Consider the following 15,181-nt stretch of genomic DNA (forward strand, 5'->3'; position numbering starts at 1 on the left):
AGGGTTCTCAGATTCTGTTATTAATACTCTTGTTCAGGCCTGAAAGCCTGTAACCAGAAAAATTACCACATAATTTGGTATATCTGTTGGTGTGAATCTGCAGGATTCCCTTGGGACAAGGTTAAGATTCCTAAGAGTCTATCCTTCCTTCGAGAAGGATTGGAAAAAGGATTATCTGCAAGTTCCTTGATGGGACAGATTTCTGCCTTGTCTGTGTTACTTCACAAAAAGCTGGCAGCTGTGCCAGATGTTCTAGCCTTTGTTCAGGCTCTGGTTAGAATCAAGCCTGTTTACAAAATTTTGACTCCTCCTTGGAGTCTCAACCTAGTTCTTTCAGTTCTTCAGGGGGTTCCGTTTGAACCCTTACATTCCGTTGATATTAAGTTATTATCTTGGAAAGTTTTGTTTTTGGTTGCAATTTCTTCTGCTAGAAGAGTTTCAGAATTATCTGCTCTGCAGTGTTCTTCTCCTTATCTGGAGTTCCATGCAGATAAGGTGGTTTTGCGTACTAAACCTGGTTTTCTTCCAAAAGTTGTTTCTAACAAAAACATTAACCAGGAGATAGTTGTGCCTTCTTTGTGTCCTAATCCAGTTTCAAAGAAGGAACGTTTGTTGCACAACTTGGATGTAGTTCGTGCTCTCAAATTTTACTTAGCAGCTACTAAGGATTTCAGACAAACTTTGTCTCTGTTTGTTGTTTATTCTGGTAAAAGGAGAGGTCAAAAAGCAACTTCTACCTCTCTCTCCTTCTGGATTAAAAGCATTATCCGATTGGCTTATGAGACTGCCGGACGGCAGCCTCCTGAAAGAATCACAGCTCACTCCACTAGGGCTGTGGCTTCCACATGGGCCTTCAAGAACGAGGCTTCTGTTGATCAGATATGTAAGGCAGCGACTTGGTCTTCACTGCACACTTTTTCTAAATTTTACAAATTTGATACTTTTGCTTCTTCTGAGGCTATTTTTGGGAGAAAGGTTTTGCAAGCCGTGGTGCCTTCCATTTAGGTGACCTGATTTGCTCCCTCCCTTCATCCGTGTCCTAAAGCTTTGGTATTGGTTCCCACAAGTAAGGATGACGCCGTGGACCGGACACACCTATGTTGGAGAAAACAGAATTTATGTTTACCTGATAAATTACTTTCTCCAACGGTGTGTCCGGTCCACGGCCCGCCCTGGTTTTTTTTTAATCAGGTCTGATAATTTATTTTCTTTAACTACAGTCACCACGGTAACATATGGTTTCTCCTATGCAAATATTCCTCCTTAACGTCGGTCGAATGACTGGGGTAGGCGGAGCCTAGGAGGGATCATGTGACCAGCTTTGCTGGGCTCTTTGCCATTTCCTGTTGGGGAAGAGAATATCCCACAAGTAAGGATGACGCCGTGGACCGGACACACCGTTGGAGAAAGTAATTTATCAGGTAAACATAAATTCTGTTTTTGCTGAGACAGGTAGTTAATAAAGAGCTGTGAGTAGAGCTTCGGCTACACTATATGAAGCACAAGTAGTTCAGAAATCATTTTTATGATTTCAACCATAGTAATTTGTTGGATTCTCTAAATGGAATTGGCATTACCGGAGATAAATCACAGCTTTTCTAAATTATTATTATAAAAAAAGTGGTTCCATATCCCGGTAACGCCAGCTGAGTGCGTAGTGGGTCAAGTGACTTAGTGGCAGTGAGTCTGAAATCCTGTCTCTTGTAGGGTTATTGCACCATACGCTTCTGCTGTCTCACATTTAGAAGAGGTTATTATGAGGACGTTCCAGTGTGATGCTTCCTGCCCTGCAGCCCCACGGGCACTAAGACAGAGTACAGGTGACATCCTCGGCTGGGGGGGGGGGGGGGGGCAGGTGACTGGGTATGGTGTCTTTCGCATGATTAGCAGATCACTGATGCATTGAAGTTGCTGTATCTAGTGAGGTTGTGCTGGCTACATGCTTTGTTAGCTAGCCCTTGTGATGCCCTGAAACTCTGCCGCCCTTATATTAACTCCATATACTTGTGTATGGGCTGGGTGCCCACTTGTGTTCTGTAACACAGGAGCTTGCAGTCAGTTTAATTACAGTTTTTCTGCAGCAGCTTAGAACAGGGGGCAACCACTTGAGGAGCAGCGTAATTACAGGATAACTCTTCCAGGGTTTTTACGCCTCTAAATTGCATAGAACCTAGTTATCAAAATATTGTGCTTTGCTCTTTCTCTGTAATAACTCTGGGTGGAAACTGTTTCTATTGCAGCATTTTCCTCTTCTTTACTAAACATTTCGGTTATATCACTAATGCTCCTTTGCAGCGTATCTCAGGTCTCTGGCATACAATGGTTTAAACTAAACAAAGTGCACAAAGATTGTATTTTATAAGAGAGCGTTCTAAGGCTTAACATTGTGCTTGCTCAGAGTTTAAAGGGGTGTTGAAGTCACAATTAAACTCATGATTATAGAGCATGCAATTAAAAAAACTTTCTATTATCACATATATGTATTGGTCTCCTTTTTATTTTAAACCTGTTGCATTCTGTGCATGGGCAGAAATATTTCTGGGACGGGGTGGGGCAAAGAAAATTAAAAGCCCTAAACAAAACATCACTGCAGAAGGCGCTCACTACTTGTTATACACACAAATAGCGGCTTGTGGGCATCAGAAGGGTGACACACATAGGTGCTTATGTATTTATAGCCCCTGGACATTTATACCCCCGGACACCCATAAATCCATGGCTGCCGTTTGTGGCCATCAGATCTAAGATGGGAGAATAAATAAAATATGAAATAGATTCTTTTGGCCCCAGCATAACGTTTGGCTTATATTATAATTTGTAGTTTTTGGAGTTGAACACATATTTAGCTCTAGTTAATTCCCAGGTCAGTACGTTCTGCGCACCCTTAGCGCCATACTGGGAAAAGAGAAGCTGAGAGAAGCGTACTCACTGAGCGCAATTATCGTCTACTCCGCTCTACGGCTCATTTACAGAATGGTGCGGGGAGTGTGCACGAGCCACCAATCTGGAGACAATTCCATTTTTTTTTCCGTTTATTCCCTTAATGTGTGAAACTGTTTGCTCTGCCCATCAAACACTGGGTTCTTTATCACACTGACCAGCATGACCCTGTATGGTTATTGCTTTCTGTGGCTGATTCTGATAAAGTATTGATTACTGTGCGCTTCCATTAGAAATCATCTCTTAAGTTACAATTTTCCAATAGAGAAGCCAGGAGAAGATTCTGTCTTTGTTTTCTTGTGAGGACCAGATTTAATATAAGCCATCAACTAACGACTGTCACTCCCTGTGAAACGCTTCTACAGTGTTTTCAATTTTAAGTAGCATTAAAGGGACTCTAAAGTCCATTTTTAATTTAATTTTATTTTAAAGTGGAAATTTCATTCCTGATCCAAATAAATCAATTTTCTTGTCACACTTGCAAGGGTATGCCCATCCGGCGCCAATTAAACAGAGGTAGTTGTCCTTAACAGCCTATAAGGATTAGTGGTCTGTTCAAAGAATGCACTGCGGTATTAGTTGCAGTTTAAAATCAACTGGCACAGAAATATTTTTGGTTTGAGTAAATGCTGCCCTTTCATATGCAGAGCAGAAAACGCTTGAGTATAATGTTAATATTTCCGTTACATTCTGGGTAAATTATGCTTCAGGTAGAAGAAAATCTCTTTCTTTGTTAATCACGGTGCAATTTCTTACCTTTTTAAAAAAAAAAAAAAAATTAATTTCATATTTAATTTATTATGCAGATGTCCCAGTGAATATGCCCCTTTAAGACGAACAAGCTAAACCGTTCACAAGCGATGCCATGTGCAATTTAATTACCTGCTGGCCTGCGGGCAAATACTAATACATTTCATAAATGCCATTGAACCTCATACCTCAGCTGAGAGCATCTGTTGTTCAACCTTTTATTTCTTGGGAATTTGCCAACAGATCATGAGTTTATAAATCTCAGTATTCACCCAAAAAAACGTGCTTTGTTCCAGGACCCTTGTTACACTGTAAACATCTGCGGCGGTGAAATTAAATACAGGGATATTCCAATAACTTCTTATAGTGACGATTCCTCTCATGTCTTCTGTGGGAGGATTTACAGTAATATACTAAAAGGGTATAGTGCAGCTGTTTAGAACCACACTGTACCCCCCATGTACTTGTCACTGGGTTATTTCTGCACCGTTTGATTGCTAAGATAAGTATCCATCTTTCTCTAAATAATATTGTATTGGTTGTGAATTGCAGCACATGGTTTTGTAGCTGTCCTGTGCTAGGAATGCCTGTGTTTTTATATATTCCAGGAAAAAGATATAGTTAAAGGGACACTGAACCTAATTTTTTTCTTTCATGATTCAGATAGCGCATGCATTTTTAAGCAACTTTCTAATTTACTCCTATTATCAATTTTTCTTCGTTCTCTTGCTTTCTTTATTTGAAAAATAAGGCATCTAAGCTAAGGAGCCAGACAATTTTTGGTTCAGAACATGGACAGCACTTGTATATTGGTGCTGCCCAATCAGCAAGGACATCACCGGTTGTGAACCAAAAATGGGCTGGCTTCTAAACTTACATTCTTGCTTTTCAAATAAAGATAGCAGGAGAATGAAGAAAACTTGATAATAGGAGTAAATTAGAAAGTTGCTTAAAATTGCAAGCTCTATCTGAATCATGAAAGAAAAAAATTGGGTTCCGTGTCCCTTTAAGGACCACTAAATTCAATAGAACTGCATAATTAACAAGTGCATAATAAAAAGACAAGGCAATAACATCAACTCAGAATTTCAAAAAAGCAGATTTTTTTTTTTTCTAGCAAATTTTATTTTTTCTCTCATTTTCTTGCACCCTGTATTATGATCAGCCAATCACAGATTAGTATTCAAATACCCCCTGTGAGCTTGTGCACACGCTCCATAGGAGCCTGGTGCCCAGAAAGTGTGCATATAAAAAGGCTGTGCAAAATTTGATAATGGAAGTAAATTGGAAAGTGTCTTAAAACTGCTGCTCTTTCTGAATCATAAAAGTTTATTTTGACTTGAGTGTCTCTTTAAATCCCCGACCATGTGATCATCCCTCTGGTTTTCTGATTTTCTCAATGTAATAACAGATTTTCATTTTAATCCATTTTGTGGATTCTTTAGTGCCAGCTTTGTTACTCAACAAAAGTCAGAACTGCCGTTTCTATGAACTTAATTTGTGACAAACTAGCTCTTCAGTGTCCTGACTATAATTATCATCTGGACTCTCTGTAGAAGGTCTGCCACTGTACCTTAAAAATGACACAGACTTTCTAAATAACCCAGCATGCAGGCAGCTCTGCACCTTCGACACGTCAGCTCTTCAGAATTCCGCCAGTCTCCATGCAAATGTAATCAGCGTGTGCTACGGATAATGTCGGCAGCAGATCTGTGATCCGAGCAGTGTTTTGGTTAAGTATCTGGTTTCGCTTGTTCTTTTAAGCACTGAATGAAACTCATCTACACTCGATTCCGCAAGTGTGATTTTTATATTTTTATCTCCAGCTAACGACATGGCCCCCTCCCCTGTACAGAATCTAAGTAAACTTTGTATAATCATATGTACAACAGTTGTGTGGTGCAGAAATGCTGGTGTAGCTTAAAGGGACACTGAACCCAAATTTGTTCTTTCGGGATTCAGATAGAGCATGCAATTTTAAGCAACTTTCTAATTTACTCCTATTAATTTTTCTTTGTTCTCTTGCTATCTTTATTTGAAAAAGAAGGCATCTAAGCTTTTTTTTTTTTGGTTCAGTACTCTGGACAGTACTTTTTTATTGGTGGATGAATTTATCCACCAATCAGCAAGGACAACCCAGGTTGTTCACCAAAAATGGGCCAGTATCTAAACTTACATTCTTGCATTTCAAATAAAGATACCTAGAGAATGAAGAAAATTTGTTAATAGGAGTAAATTAGAAAGTTGCTTAAAATGTCCTGCTCTATCTGAATCACAAAATAAAAAAATTGGGTTCAGTGTGCTCCTTATCTTTGTAAAACACGTGCACTCTGGGGCGAGTCGCCCCTCACCTGTACTTCACTACAGCGCTGTGAGCATTAGAGAGAGATACAAAAAAGGAAAAACTCAAAAGTGAAAGTTGGGATAAAGACAACTGAGGGGTGTTATTGTGGGAGAAGCAGAGAGCAGGCTGGGAACATGAGTGGATGGGAGCCAATTGTGGTGGAATTATGGGTATATCTGGTGCCTGTAGGGTTCTTCTATACTGGTTGTTTATAGGGACATTAAACACCTTGTAATTAGAAGACATTTCTGTTGTGTTGTCATAGAATATCATCCGAGTCTAAACATGTTTAGAACAAATGAACATCCTTTTTTACTGCGCTTGTTTTTCAGTAGACAAACTTCATGCACCATTTGCCTTATTTGCAGGAAACAATTTGGGCTTTAGACTACAGACAACAAGGCTAACTACTGCCATAAAGTTAATTGTTTTACAGTGGTTATCTGATAAAGCCACCCAGGGGCAGATATGTAGCAGGGTTAGCCTTGAGAAGTCAGCAAGTGTATTTCTTGTTTTGAGAATTTTAAAATGTCTCAATATTCAGTCAGAGCTAAATTATATGAACTTAAATTAATGGCAATTCATTGCAAAGTTGTTTCAGTACACATGACTAAACATTTTATATAAAAATCTCAAGGTGTTTGCTGTCCCTTTAAAGGAGTCTGTTCTTGCACTCCAGGTTGCATTTAGTCTTCCCCCCAGGTTTTCTTCCACCACTGTTGTTGTCCTGATACCTCCTGATGTCACCCAACCACTGCTGTGATCCTGATGCCTCCTGACGTCACTCGACCACTGCTGTGGTCCTCATATCTCCTGACGTCACCCGACCACTTCTGTGGTCCTCATTTCTCCTGACGTCACCCGACCACTTCTGTGGTCCTCATACCTCCTGACGTCACCCGACCACTTCTGTGGTCCTCATACCTCCTGACGTCACCCGACCACTGCTGTGGTCCTCATACCTCCTGACGTCACCCGACCACTGCTGTGGTCCTCATACCTCTTGACGTCACCCGACCACTGCTGTTGTCTGTTGTTACCCTGATACTTCACTGATGCAACCTGAACTTTTTGGTTTATGATGCATTAAGGATGGTTATAACCCGTGTAATCCCAATACGATAGAGTATAGAGCTATGCAATTATTTTAATGTGTGATTGATTTATTTAAAAACCCAAATAAAATCTGTCGATTTTCTCAGCCTGCCTATGTTTTCTCAGTCACAGGGTAATGATCTGTCACACCGCCCTTCTCTCTGTCCTGCAGTTACACGGGATTCACTCTGTATTAAGGGCCACTCATGGCAGCACCAGAAATCTTCAGACTGGATGTCTGTGTATTTATCAAACCCACTAAACCAGTTTGCAAATACAGCCACTTCCCATTAGTTTGGTGTCTCATTGGACTTGGAAGAATCCCTTTTACATAATCTGTAATAATGACCCCGGGTCCCTTCCCTCTTTAACAGTGACGGCCGGTGTCATTAATCCTGTGTTCTGCATTTGGCAGCTGACAGCAGAACGCATTTAAAGAGATTAAAAATGGAAGTAATTACTGGATAACCTTGGAAATCATCATCTATTTACACAAGAAGGAAATGAATGAAAATGGAATTTTATGGGGAATGAAACGGTTTTGTGTTTATTCTTAATGTACAGCTCAAACTGTAGTTTTTAGAATTAGTTTTAAGTAGCTAATAAGACCGTAAAGTCAAAGTGAAACTTTAACGATTCAGATAGAGCACGCAATTTTAAACCACTTTCCACTGCTGTTCTCTAATCTGCTTTGTTCTCTTGTTGGAAGGCCTACCTAGGTACGCTCAAGAGTTGTCGATTGGTGGCTGCACATTGATGCCTCATTGGGTCACCCAATGTGTACAGCTAGGTCCCAGTAGTGCATTACTGATCCTTGAACAAAGAATATCAAGAGAATGAAGCAAATTAGAAAGTTTTAAAACTGTATGTTCAGTCTGAACCATAAAAAAGAAAAACAATTCGGTCACATGTCCTATAGTCTAGTGGCTGAGCAGTGTGTAGGTAGTGATATATGCAGAGAATTCTGTATAGTACCTGATGCCCTGGTAAACGCTCTGTCAGAGAGCTAGTGATAGTAATTAGCAATCTTCTGTGCGGGCACAATATTCTGATACTCTTACAGGACTTGCTATATAATACAGAGCCCGGCTATAGCCAGAATGAGTTTTCAGCGATGTTATCAGTGTTCCGTCATTCTGTACGCACTGTGCTCCTGCGCCCTGCCTAGCACGGCTCGCTGTATAATGCGCAGTGTTTAGGCAGATGTCTCCATACATGCTTTGCATACGCTGATCTGCTCAGCCCTCATCCTATTTGCTATGCAAGATTCAGTTATTATCGTAGTGCTCTGCACATGTTGTTCTCTGGTGGAGAACCAAGAGTTTAATGAGCCCCTTTCTGGTACATTAGATAGGAATATTTTAGGCTTTTAGTTGTGGGTGTCTGTCTGGCAAAGATACAGGAGCTACGCGGGGCTGACGCTTTGCTTAGATGGCCATTCATTGATTATATAGAGCTGCACATAATGGCACTTTGTGTCCGGCATACTTATATATGTGTAAAGCGGCCTGTGGCCTGTGATGAAGAGGTTACTAGGTGCTGCAGTACAGTGTTTATTAACACCTTTATTATTGCAATATCCAGCAACCTCCGTGATACTAAACTAAAATTTTATGATTCAGATAGAGAGTGCAATTTTAAGTAGCATTCTAATTTACTCCTGTTATTAATTTTTCTTCATTCTCTTGCTATCTTTATTTGAAAAGCAGGAATGTACGCTTAGGAGCTGGACCATTTTTGGTTCAACACCTGGGTAGCGCTTGCGAATTGGTGGCTAAATGTAATAAAGATAGCTAGAGAACAAAGAAAAAGTACATGCTATATGTATCAGGAAAGAAAAAAACTGGGTTTAATATCCCCTTATGTCTGTATTGTAAATTGTCTGTAAATTACACTTTCTCATTTTGTTCTGCTAAGTGTTTATCTCTGTGACAAACATGGTTTGCACAGTTTGTCAACCCCTTCACTGTCAGGAGGGTCTTGTCTGACCTGGCAGGTAAATAAATGACCGTATGAAGCCAACATGTAACCTGTCAGGTTGTCTATTAAGATTTTGGGGTAAAATTAACTTTTGGGCGTCCAAAATTATGAATCATCATAGCTAGGAAGTTGATTTTAAAAAATTGGAAATCCCCTAAAGAACCCAAATTCTAGCAACTTAAAAATATGGTCTGGGACCAGTTGCTAAGCAAACAAATGGAGGTGGAATTGCGAGACGAAATTAAAATTAAAACTTTTTTGAGGAAAGTTACATAAAATCATTTAAGCTAGAACTTCAGAGGTATCTGATTTTTCCTTTCAAAGATTCTATTTTGATATTGGAAGCAAACTTAAGAGGGGAATGGCTGTATAATTAGGGAGACTGACGGAGAGAATAATTTAGATATAGGTTGCGATTTATTTTTCTTTTCTCTCTCTCTTTTTTTTTTTTTTTTTCTTCCTGGTGATTTCAGTTTGTGTAGTAATAACATTAGGAGGACAGAAAACCGAGGTTTTGTTTTGTATTAATATGAGGCTAAGTGGAAAAACAATCTACATATTATGTTTCTTCTTTTTTTATATATATATTTTGTAATTTTGAGATGACAAATCTATGTTCAGTTGCCTTAAAGGGACACTGAACCCAAATTTTTTCTTTTGTGATTCAGATAGAGCAGCAATTCTAAGCAACTTTCTAATTTACGCCTATTATCAATTTTTCTTTGTTCTCTTGCTATCTTTATTTGAAAAAGAAAGTCCAGAACCTTGGTCAGCACTTGTTTATTGGTGGATGAATTTATCCACCAATCGGCAAGAACAACCCAGGTTGTTCACCAAAATGGGCCGGCATTTAAACTTACATTCTTGCTTTTCAAATAAAGATGCCAAGAGAATGAAGACAATTTGCTAATAAGAGTAAATTAAAAAGTTGCTTAAAATTGCATGCTCTATCTGAATCGCAAAAGAAAAAATTTGGGTTCAGTGTCCCTTTAAATGTAGTTACACCTTAAACAATGTATGTAACTTTACATATGATCCTCAACAATAAAAATAAAGATGCCCTCATTTCAGTGGCTATTTGACCATCCCATGCCTGGTACACACGGTATCTGGGTAACGTGAGCTTTTTATGTTCTTTATTTTGTAATGGTCACTGCTGTATGCTGCACATTTACACACATGCAATAGCTGGTTTATGACACATTTTTATTGGCTTCAGGTCACCCGTGTGCCAGTGGAGAGCTGTGAGCAGTACCAGACCTGTGAGACCTGTCTGGGTTCCAAGGACCCCCACTGTGGCTGGTGTGTGCTCCACAACACGTAAGTATGGCGATTTTCCTACTGGGACATGGGGACAGCTGGTCTTGTGGTGTGACGCACCCACTTACTGTGCTAGAAATGACAGAGGGTTGAGTGTGTATGTATCCTAAGGACCAGGGGAATGAGGCACAGTAGACCGTAGCTTGGCGTAAAACGAGCACCCCATACAAATGCTCAACATATTGCCCTCTTGTTTGGTATCTGAAGGAACTAGATAAGACCCAAATTCCTGATTAATCCTTAAAAAATGATGACGCGTAAAGGGACATGCCACCCACATTTTTTCTTTTATGATTTAGAAAGAGAATGCAATTTTAAACATCTTTCTAATTTACTTATATTATCTCATTTGTTTTATTCTCTTGATATTCTTTGATGAAAAGCATATCTAGATATGCTTACTAGCTGCTGATTGGTTGCTGCACATAGAAGCCTTGTGTGATTGGCTCACCATGAGCATTGCTTTTTCTTCAACTAAGGATATTTAAAAAATGAAGCCAAATAAATAATGGAAGTAAATTGTAATGTTGTTTAAATTTCTATTCTCTATCTGAATCATGAAAGAAAGATTTTGAGTTTAGTGGCCCTTTAGCCTGGAAACCTTCAGCGTTTATATCCTCATCTACACAATAGAGTGGAGGTGAGATGTAAACCCGTTAGCTGCTGAAGGGAACATAAAAATATTGTGTAGCAAAGTGTTCCAGCCCTCCTTGGCAGCCTAAGTGATTATAATGAGGTTTATTTGGCCACTTCCTTCACTTTTTCAATCCTACAGCTGTTTTCAATCTTTTTTATATTTGCGTTCTGCAGTTTTATATCAGGTTCTCATTATGTGTTAGGGCGATGGTGACCTTTTCTGGCACTGCTGGGGTTACCTGTGCCCAGACTCGCAACATTAAGTAACACGCATCTCTGCTCACAGATACACACATGCACTTGCGTTTATGTACATGTATGTCTGATTATTTTTTTTTCTGGCTCCGACACATGCACAGCACATATACATTCCACCACTCTGTGCTCACACACTTATATGTAAGCACATTTCTTTACCGCTTTATGCCTTGCACGTTTTAGTTTTTGCGCAGGTGAGCTTTTGAGCACGCCATTGTCTAGCTGTGTGAGAGGCAGTTGTGGGGGTTTGACAGGCCTTAGCATGACTACTTCCCATGGGTAGAGCTTGTCTTGCCAGGTTTGGAAAAGCAGCTTCAGCCGCCCGTGTCCGTGAGGATTGTGTTGCGTTTCTTGGACTGAAGGGCTGTCAGTGTACGCTGCACACTCTGATGCTCGCCAGCCTGCTTGTCTGCCTCCCACAGAGATCTTTTTTTTTTTTTTTTTAACTATACTCTTCCCACCTTCATATCCAAGATAAAACGCTTATGTGTCTGAGAGGGTGATAAAATAATGCTCTTATTCTGTCATTTAAATTAGGTGTTTGCATCAGTTTTCATTGCTTATGTGGTTTTGTGCTCCAGATTTGATCAAATTAACATTTGACATTTTTCTGTATCTCTTTTCACCAGCTGTTCACGGAAGGATAAATGTGAGCGAGCAGAGGAGCTTCATAGGTTCACTACTGACCAGCGCCAATGTGTCCAGCTCACTGTTCATCCCAAAAACATCTCCGTCACTATGTCTGAGGTCCCGGTGAGTGACTGCAAGAGTTCGCAAATGTCCTTAAACAATCACTTGAAGTGGCAACAGAAGGCTTTGCTATTATCTTCCATCTCCATCTGGCTCGCTGTGTGGGCGGGCGTCTGGCTGGGCGGGCATCTGTCTATGCGGGTTGGCATCTGTCTGTGCAGGTGGGCATGTGGCTGTCTGTGCAGGTGGGCATGTGGATGTCTGTGTGGCTGTCTGCTTGTCTTCCTTTGCTTTTCCCACACCTGCCTGTTGCTCAAGTGACTGATCACCAGTATATACGATTACGTGTTTTTTTTGCTGCTTACCTGTCCTCACATTGCGTTGTGTTTTGTCTGCACAGATGGTTTTACAAGCCTGGAATGTCCCTGACCTCTCTGCAGGGGTGAACTGCTCCTTTGAGGAATTCACTGACATGGAAGGACACATAGAGGATGGGCGAATATTCTGCAACTCCCCCTCTGCTAAGGATGTGATTCCCATTACACGAGGTCGAGGTAAGTCGAGTGTATTGACTGTATTCTTTATATCCACATTTATTTATTCAGACGTCTTAGTGAAACACAGATACCGGAGGTGTCAGATCAGCTATTCCTTATGCTCTCATAGGCTTCTCCAGTCTCAGTGAATTAATGCCGCTTCCTTCCTTTGAGTTACAATAGTTTGAACTAAGGGATGGGCGACTGTCGAAAGTACAATTCGTTTGGTCAAAGGAACAGTCCTCTGGACATTCGTTTTGGACAAATAATGTCGATAAGGACCCAAATCCCATTAAAAATCGTTAATCTAATATTTCTGATTTTCGAATGTTACTTTAGTTTTCGTATGTTCATAATTTGATGGAATATCAAGATTCAAAATTTTGAATGTAACATTTTGATTTGACAAATACTGTTCAATAGTTTGTGTTGTAGGGAATTTAGTAAAATGATACCTAACAGATACAAATAAATTGATGTCATTTTTTCTAATGTGAATATTGCATTTAAGGAGAGCATTAGAAATACTATTACATTAAACGAATGTTAGAATTTTGTACGATCATTTGAAATTCAAAACAAACTGTGTTAATATTAGTTTTATTTTTGGAATGTTACAAAACATTCGCCCATCCCTAGTTGAGCTATCAAGTTCAGTGCTACATACTCTGCTCACAGTGTTTCTCGTTGTATAATGCCATTATAGCTTGGTAGTATGAACTGTCATCGTCCCCTGTGACTGCACTTCTGGTGAGGGCTTTGCTGTTGCATGAAGTAAATAAGAATGGTGTAACCAGTTGATCAGGCAATCTCTGCCAGTTATACATTCTCTGTTTACTGTACTATGTGAATGAATCGTAGCTTCCCTGCAGAGCTTAGGACACAAATATCCCAGCGTCACTTATGGGTCGGATATTGTACAATGCGCTGTGAGTAACTGCAAGCGTCATCGCCTCTCGGCCAACGGACAGAAGGAGCCGATCTGTTTGCTGCCTTAATTCTGACTTCATAAATAGCTGTTTCAGTTGCACAACAAAGGGCCCCAGTCTGGCATAAAACGCCTACTCAGCTCTTGTGCGCTTTCCTTTAACTCTGATTTAAAGAGCTGCCTTTTGTTTGAGAACAGAAGCTGCCTCTGTTTTTCAACATCTTATCTCAGTCATTCTCACTCCTGCTAATTCCCAGTTTAACTGTTTTGATGCCATACTCACTATGCCCATATATGAAAGGTGACAGTGAAAATGGACAGAACCTAAGAAGGGTATTGTTGTGGTGTGCGGGCAGTTATCTACTATCTTTTCTATGTAACATGGAGTGTTGTTTGCATGTAATTACCGAGCCATTACTGAGGTGTTGCCCCATGCAGATGAATTGGTTTATCTGAACCCAATATGCCCTGTACCCGCCAAAATGAACATACAGGACCAGAAAGCTTTTGCACCCAACATTTTACTACTGGCTCATATTTGAAATATTCTACCTATATCTCTATACAATTCCTTTCACATTCTGTGTGGCACCTACGTTTCATATAGATCTGACAAATACAAAATTGATGTATCCACTCCATCCAACTGGGGTTCTGGAGGGTTACAAAATATTGTCCTCACTAATTCTAACATCCTAACATGTAGTTCTCCTTCCAGGTGACAAGAGAGTGGTCAAACTCTACCTGAAGTCCAAAGAAACCGGCAAGAAATTTGCAAGCGTGGATTTTGTTTTCTACAACTGCAGTGTTCACCAGTCGTAAGTGCCTTCTGCTTCCTTCCTTCTCGTATGTGTGTGTAAAAATATATAATATATATTGTACATATTTTCCTTCTTAATCTGAGGAGAGTCCGCAGCATCATTCCTTACTGTTGGGAAATACTGAACCTGGCCACCAGGAGGAGGCAAAGACACCCCAACCAAAGGCTTAAATACCTCCCCCTAGTTCCCTCATGTCCCAGTCATTCTTTGCCTTTCGTCACAGGAGGTTGGCAGAGAAGTGTCAGAAGATTTGGAGTAGTTCCTTATAAAAGGTATCTACCCTTCAAAATGGTGGGACTGGAGTTTTAAGTAGTCTTGTCAGCCTCTTAGTGAGAGCATTGACGAATATTAGAGTCTGGAGATGCAGGGAGAGTCTTTCTGCAACCGCATTGAGACTTGTATTAACAGCTCCTAAGCAATCAGTCTTGACGAGTTTCACTGCCTGCTTCCATCACTCAAGTCCATGTCAGGAGCCATGCTGCAAGGCTGTGAAAACTTGAGAGGCTGAGTTTCTGTTCCACAGCATAGATTCCGGTAAGATAGTTTCATATTTTTTTTTACACACATAACGCAAGAAGACAGGGTCACAGTGTGGCTCCTTTTATCTGTATGGAATCAAGGGTTAATATCCTGGAGGGGGATTATTGAGCAGTGGGGATTAATCGCATACATTTATTTGATTATGCTGCGACATGTGTGAGATGAGTCTCTGGCAGATGTTGGAACATACAGGGTTTTTTACTTTCGTTTTTGAAAGCTGCGCAGCTTGAAAGGCTTGGCATGCTTTTTTGCTATTATAGCAGGGGCAGTCCTGCATTGCGCACCACATGACCGGGTGTGGTCACACTTATTTCTTCTTTTTTGACCATGCATTTTACAGGCG

General features: G+C 40.3%; 1 protein-coding gene across 3 annotated transcripts in view; it reads left to right on the plus strand.

Annotated features, from left to right (window-relative positions):
• Positions 1 to 15,181, plus strand: part of PLXNA1 (plexin A1) — a 344,408-nt gene that overhangs the window by 175,559 nt on the left and 153,668 nt on the right. For all 3 annotated transcript variants that reach the window (XM_053720837.1, XM_053720839.1, XM_053720838.1), the window contains exons 5-8: positions 10,329 to 10,429; positions 11,953 to 12,076; positions 12,414 to 12,567; positions 14,196 to 14,295. In XM_053720837.1, the coding sequence (XP_053576812.1) occupies positions 10,329 to 10,429; positions 11,953 to 12,076; positions 12,414 to 12,567; positions 14,196 to 14,295 (479 nt within the window). The remainder of the gene's footprint in view (positions 1 to 10,328; positions 10,430 to 11,952; positions 12,077 to 12,413; positions 12,568 to 14,195; positions 14,296 to 15,181) is intronic.

Source organism: Bombina bombina, chromosome 7 (assembly GCF_027579735.1).
Source record: "Bombina bombina isolate aBomBom1 chromosome 7, aBomBom1.pri, whole genome shotgun sequence".
Lineage (NCBI taxonomy): Eukaryota > Metazoa > Chordata > Amphibia > Anura > Bombinatoridae > Bombina > Bombina bombina.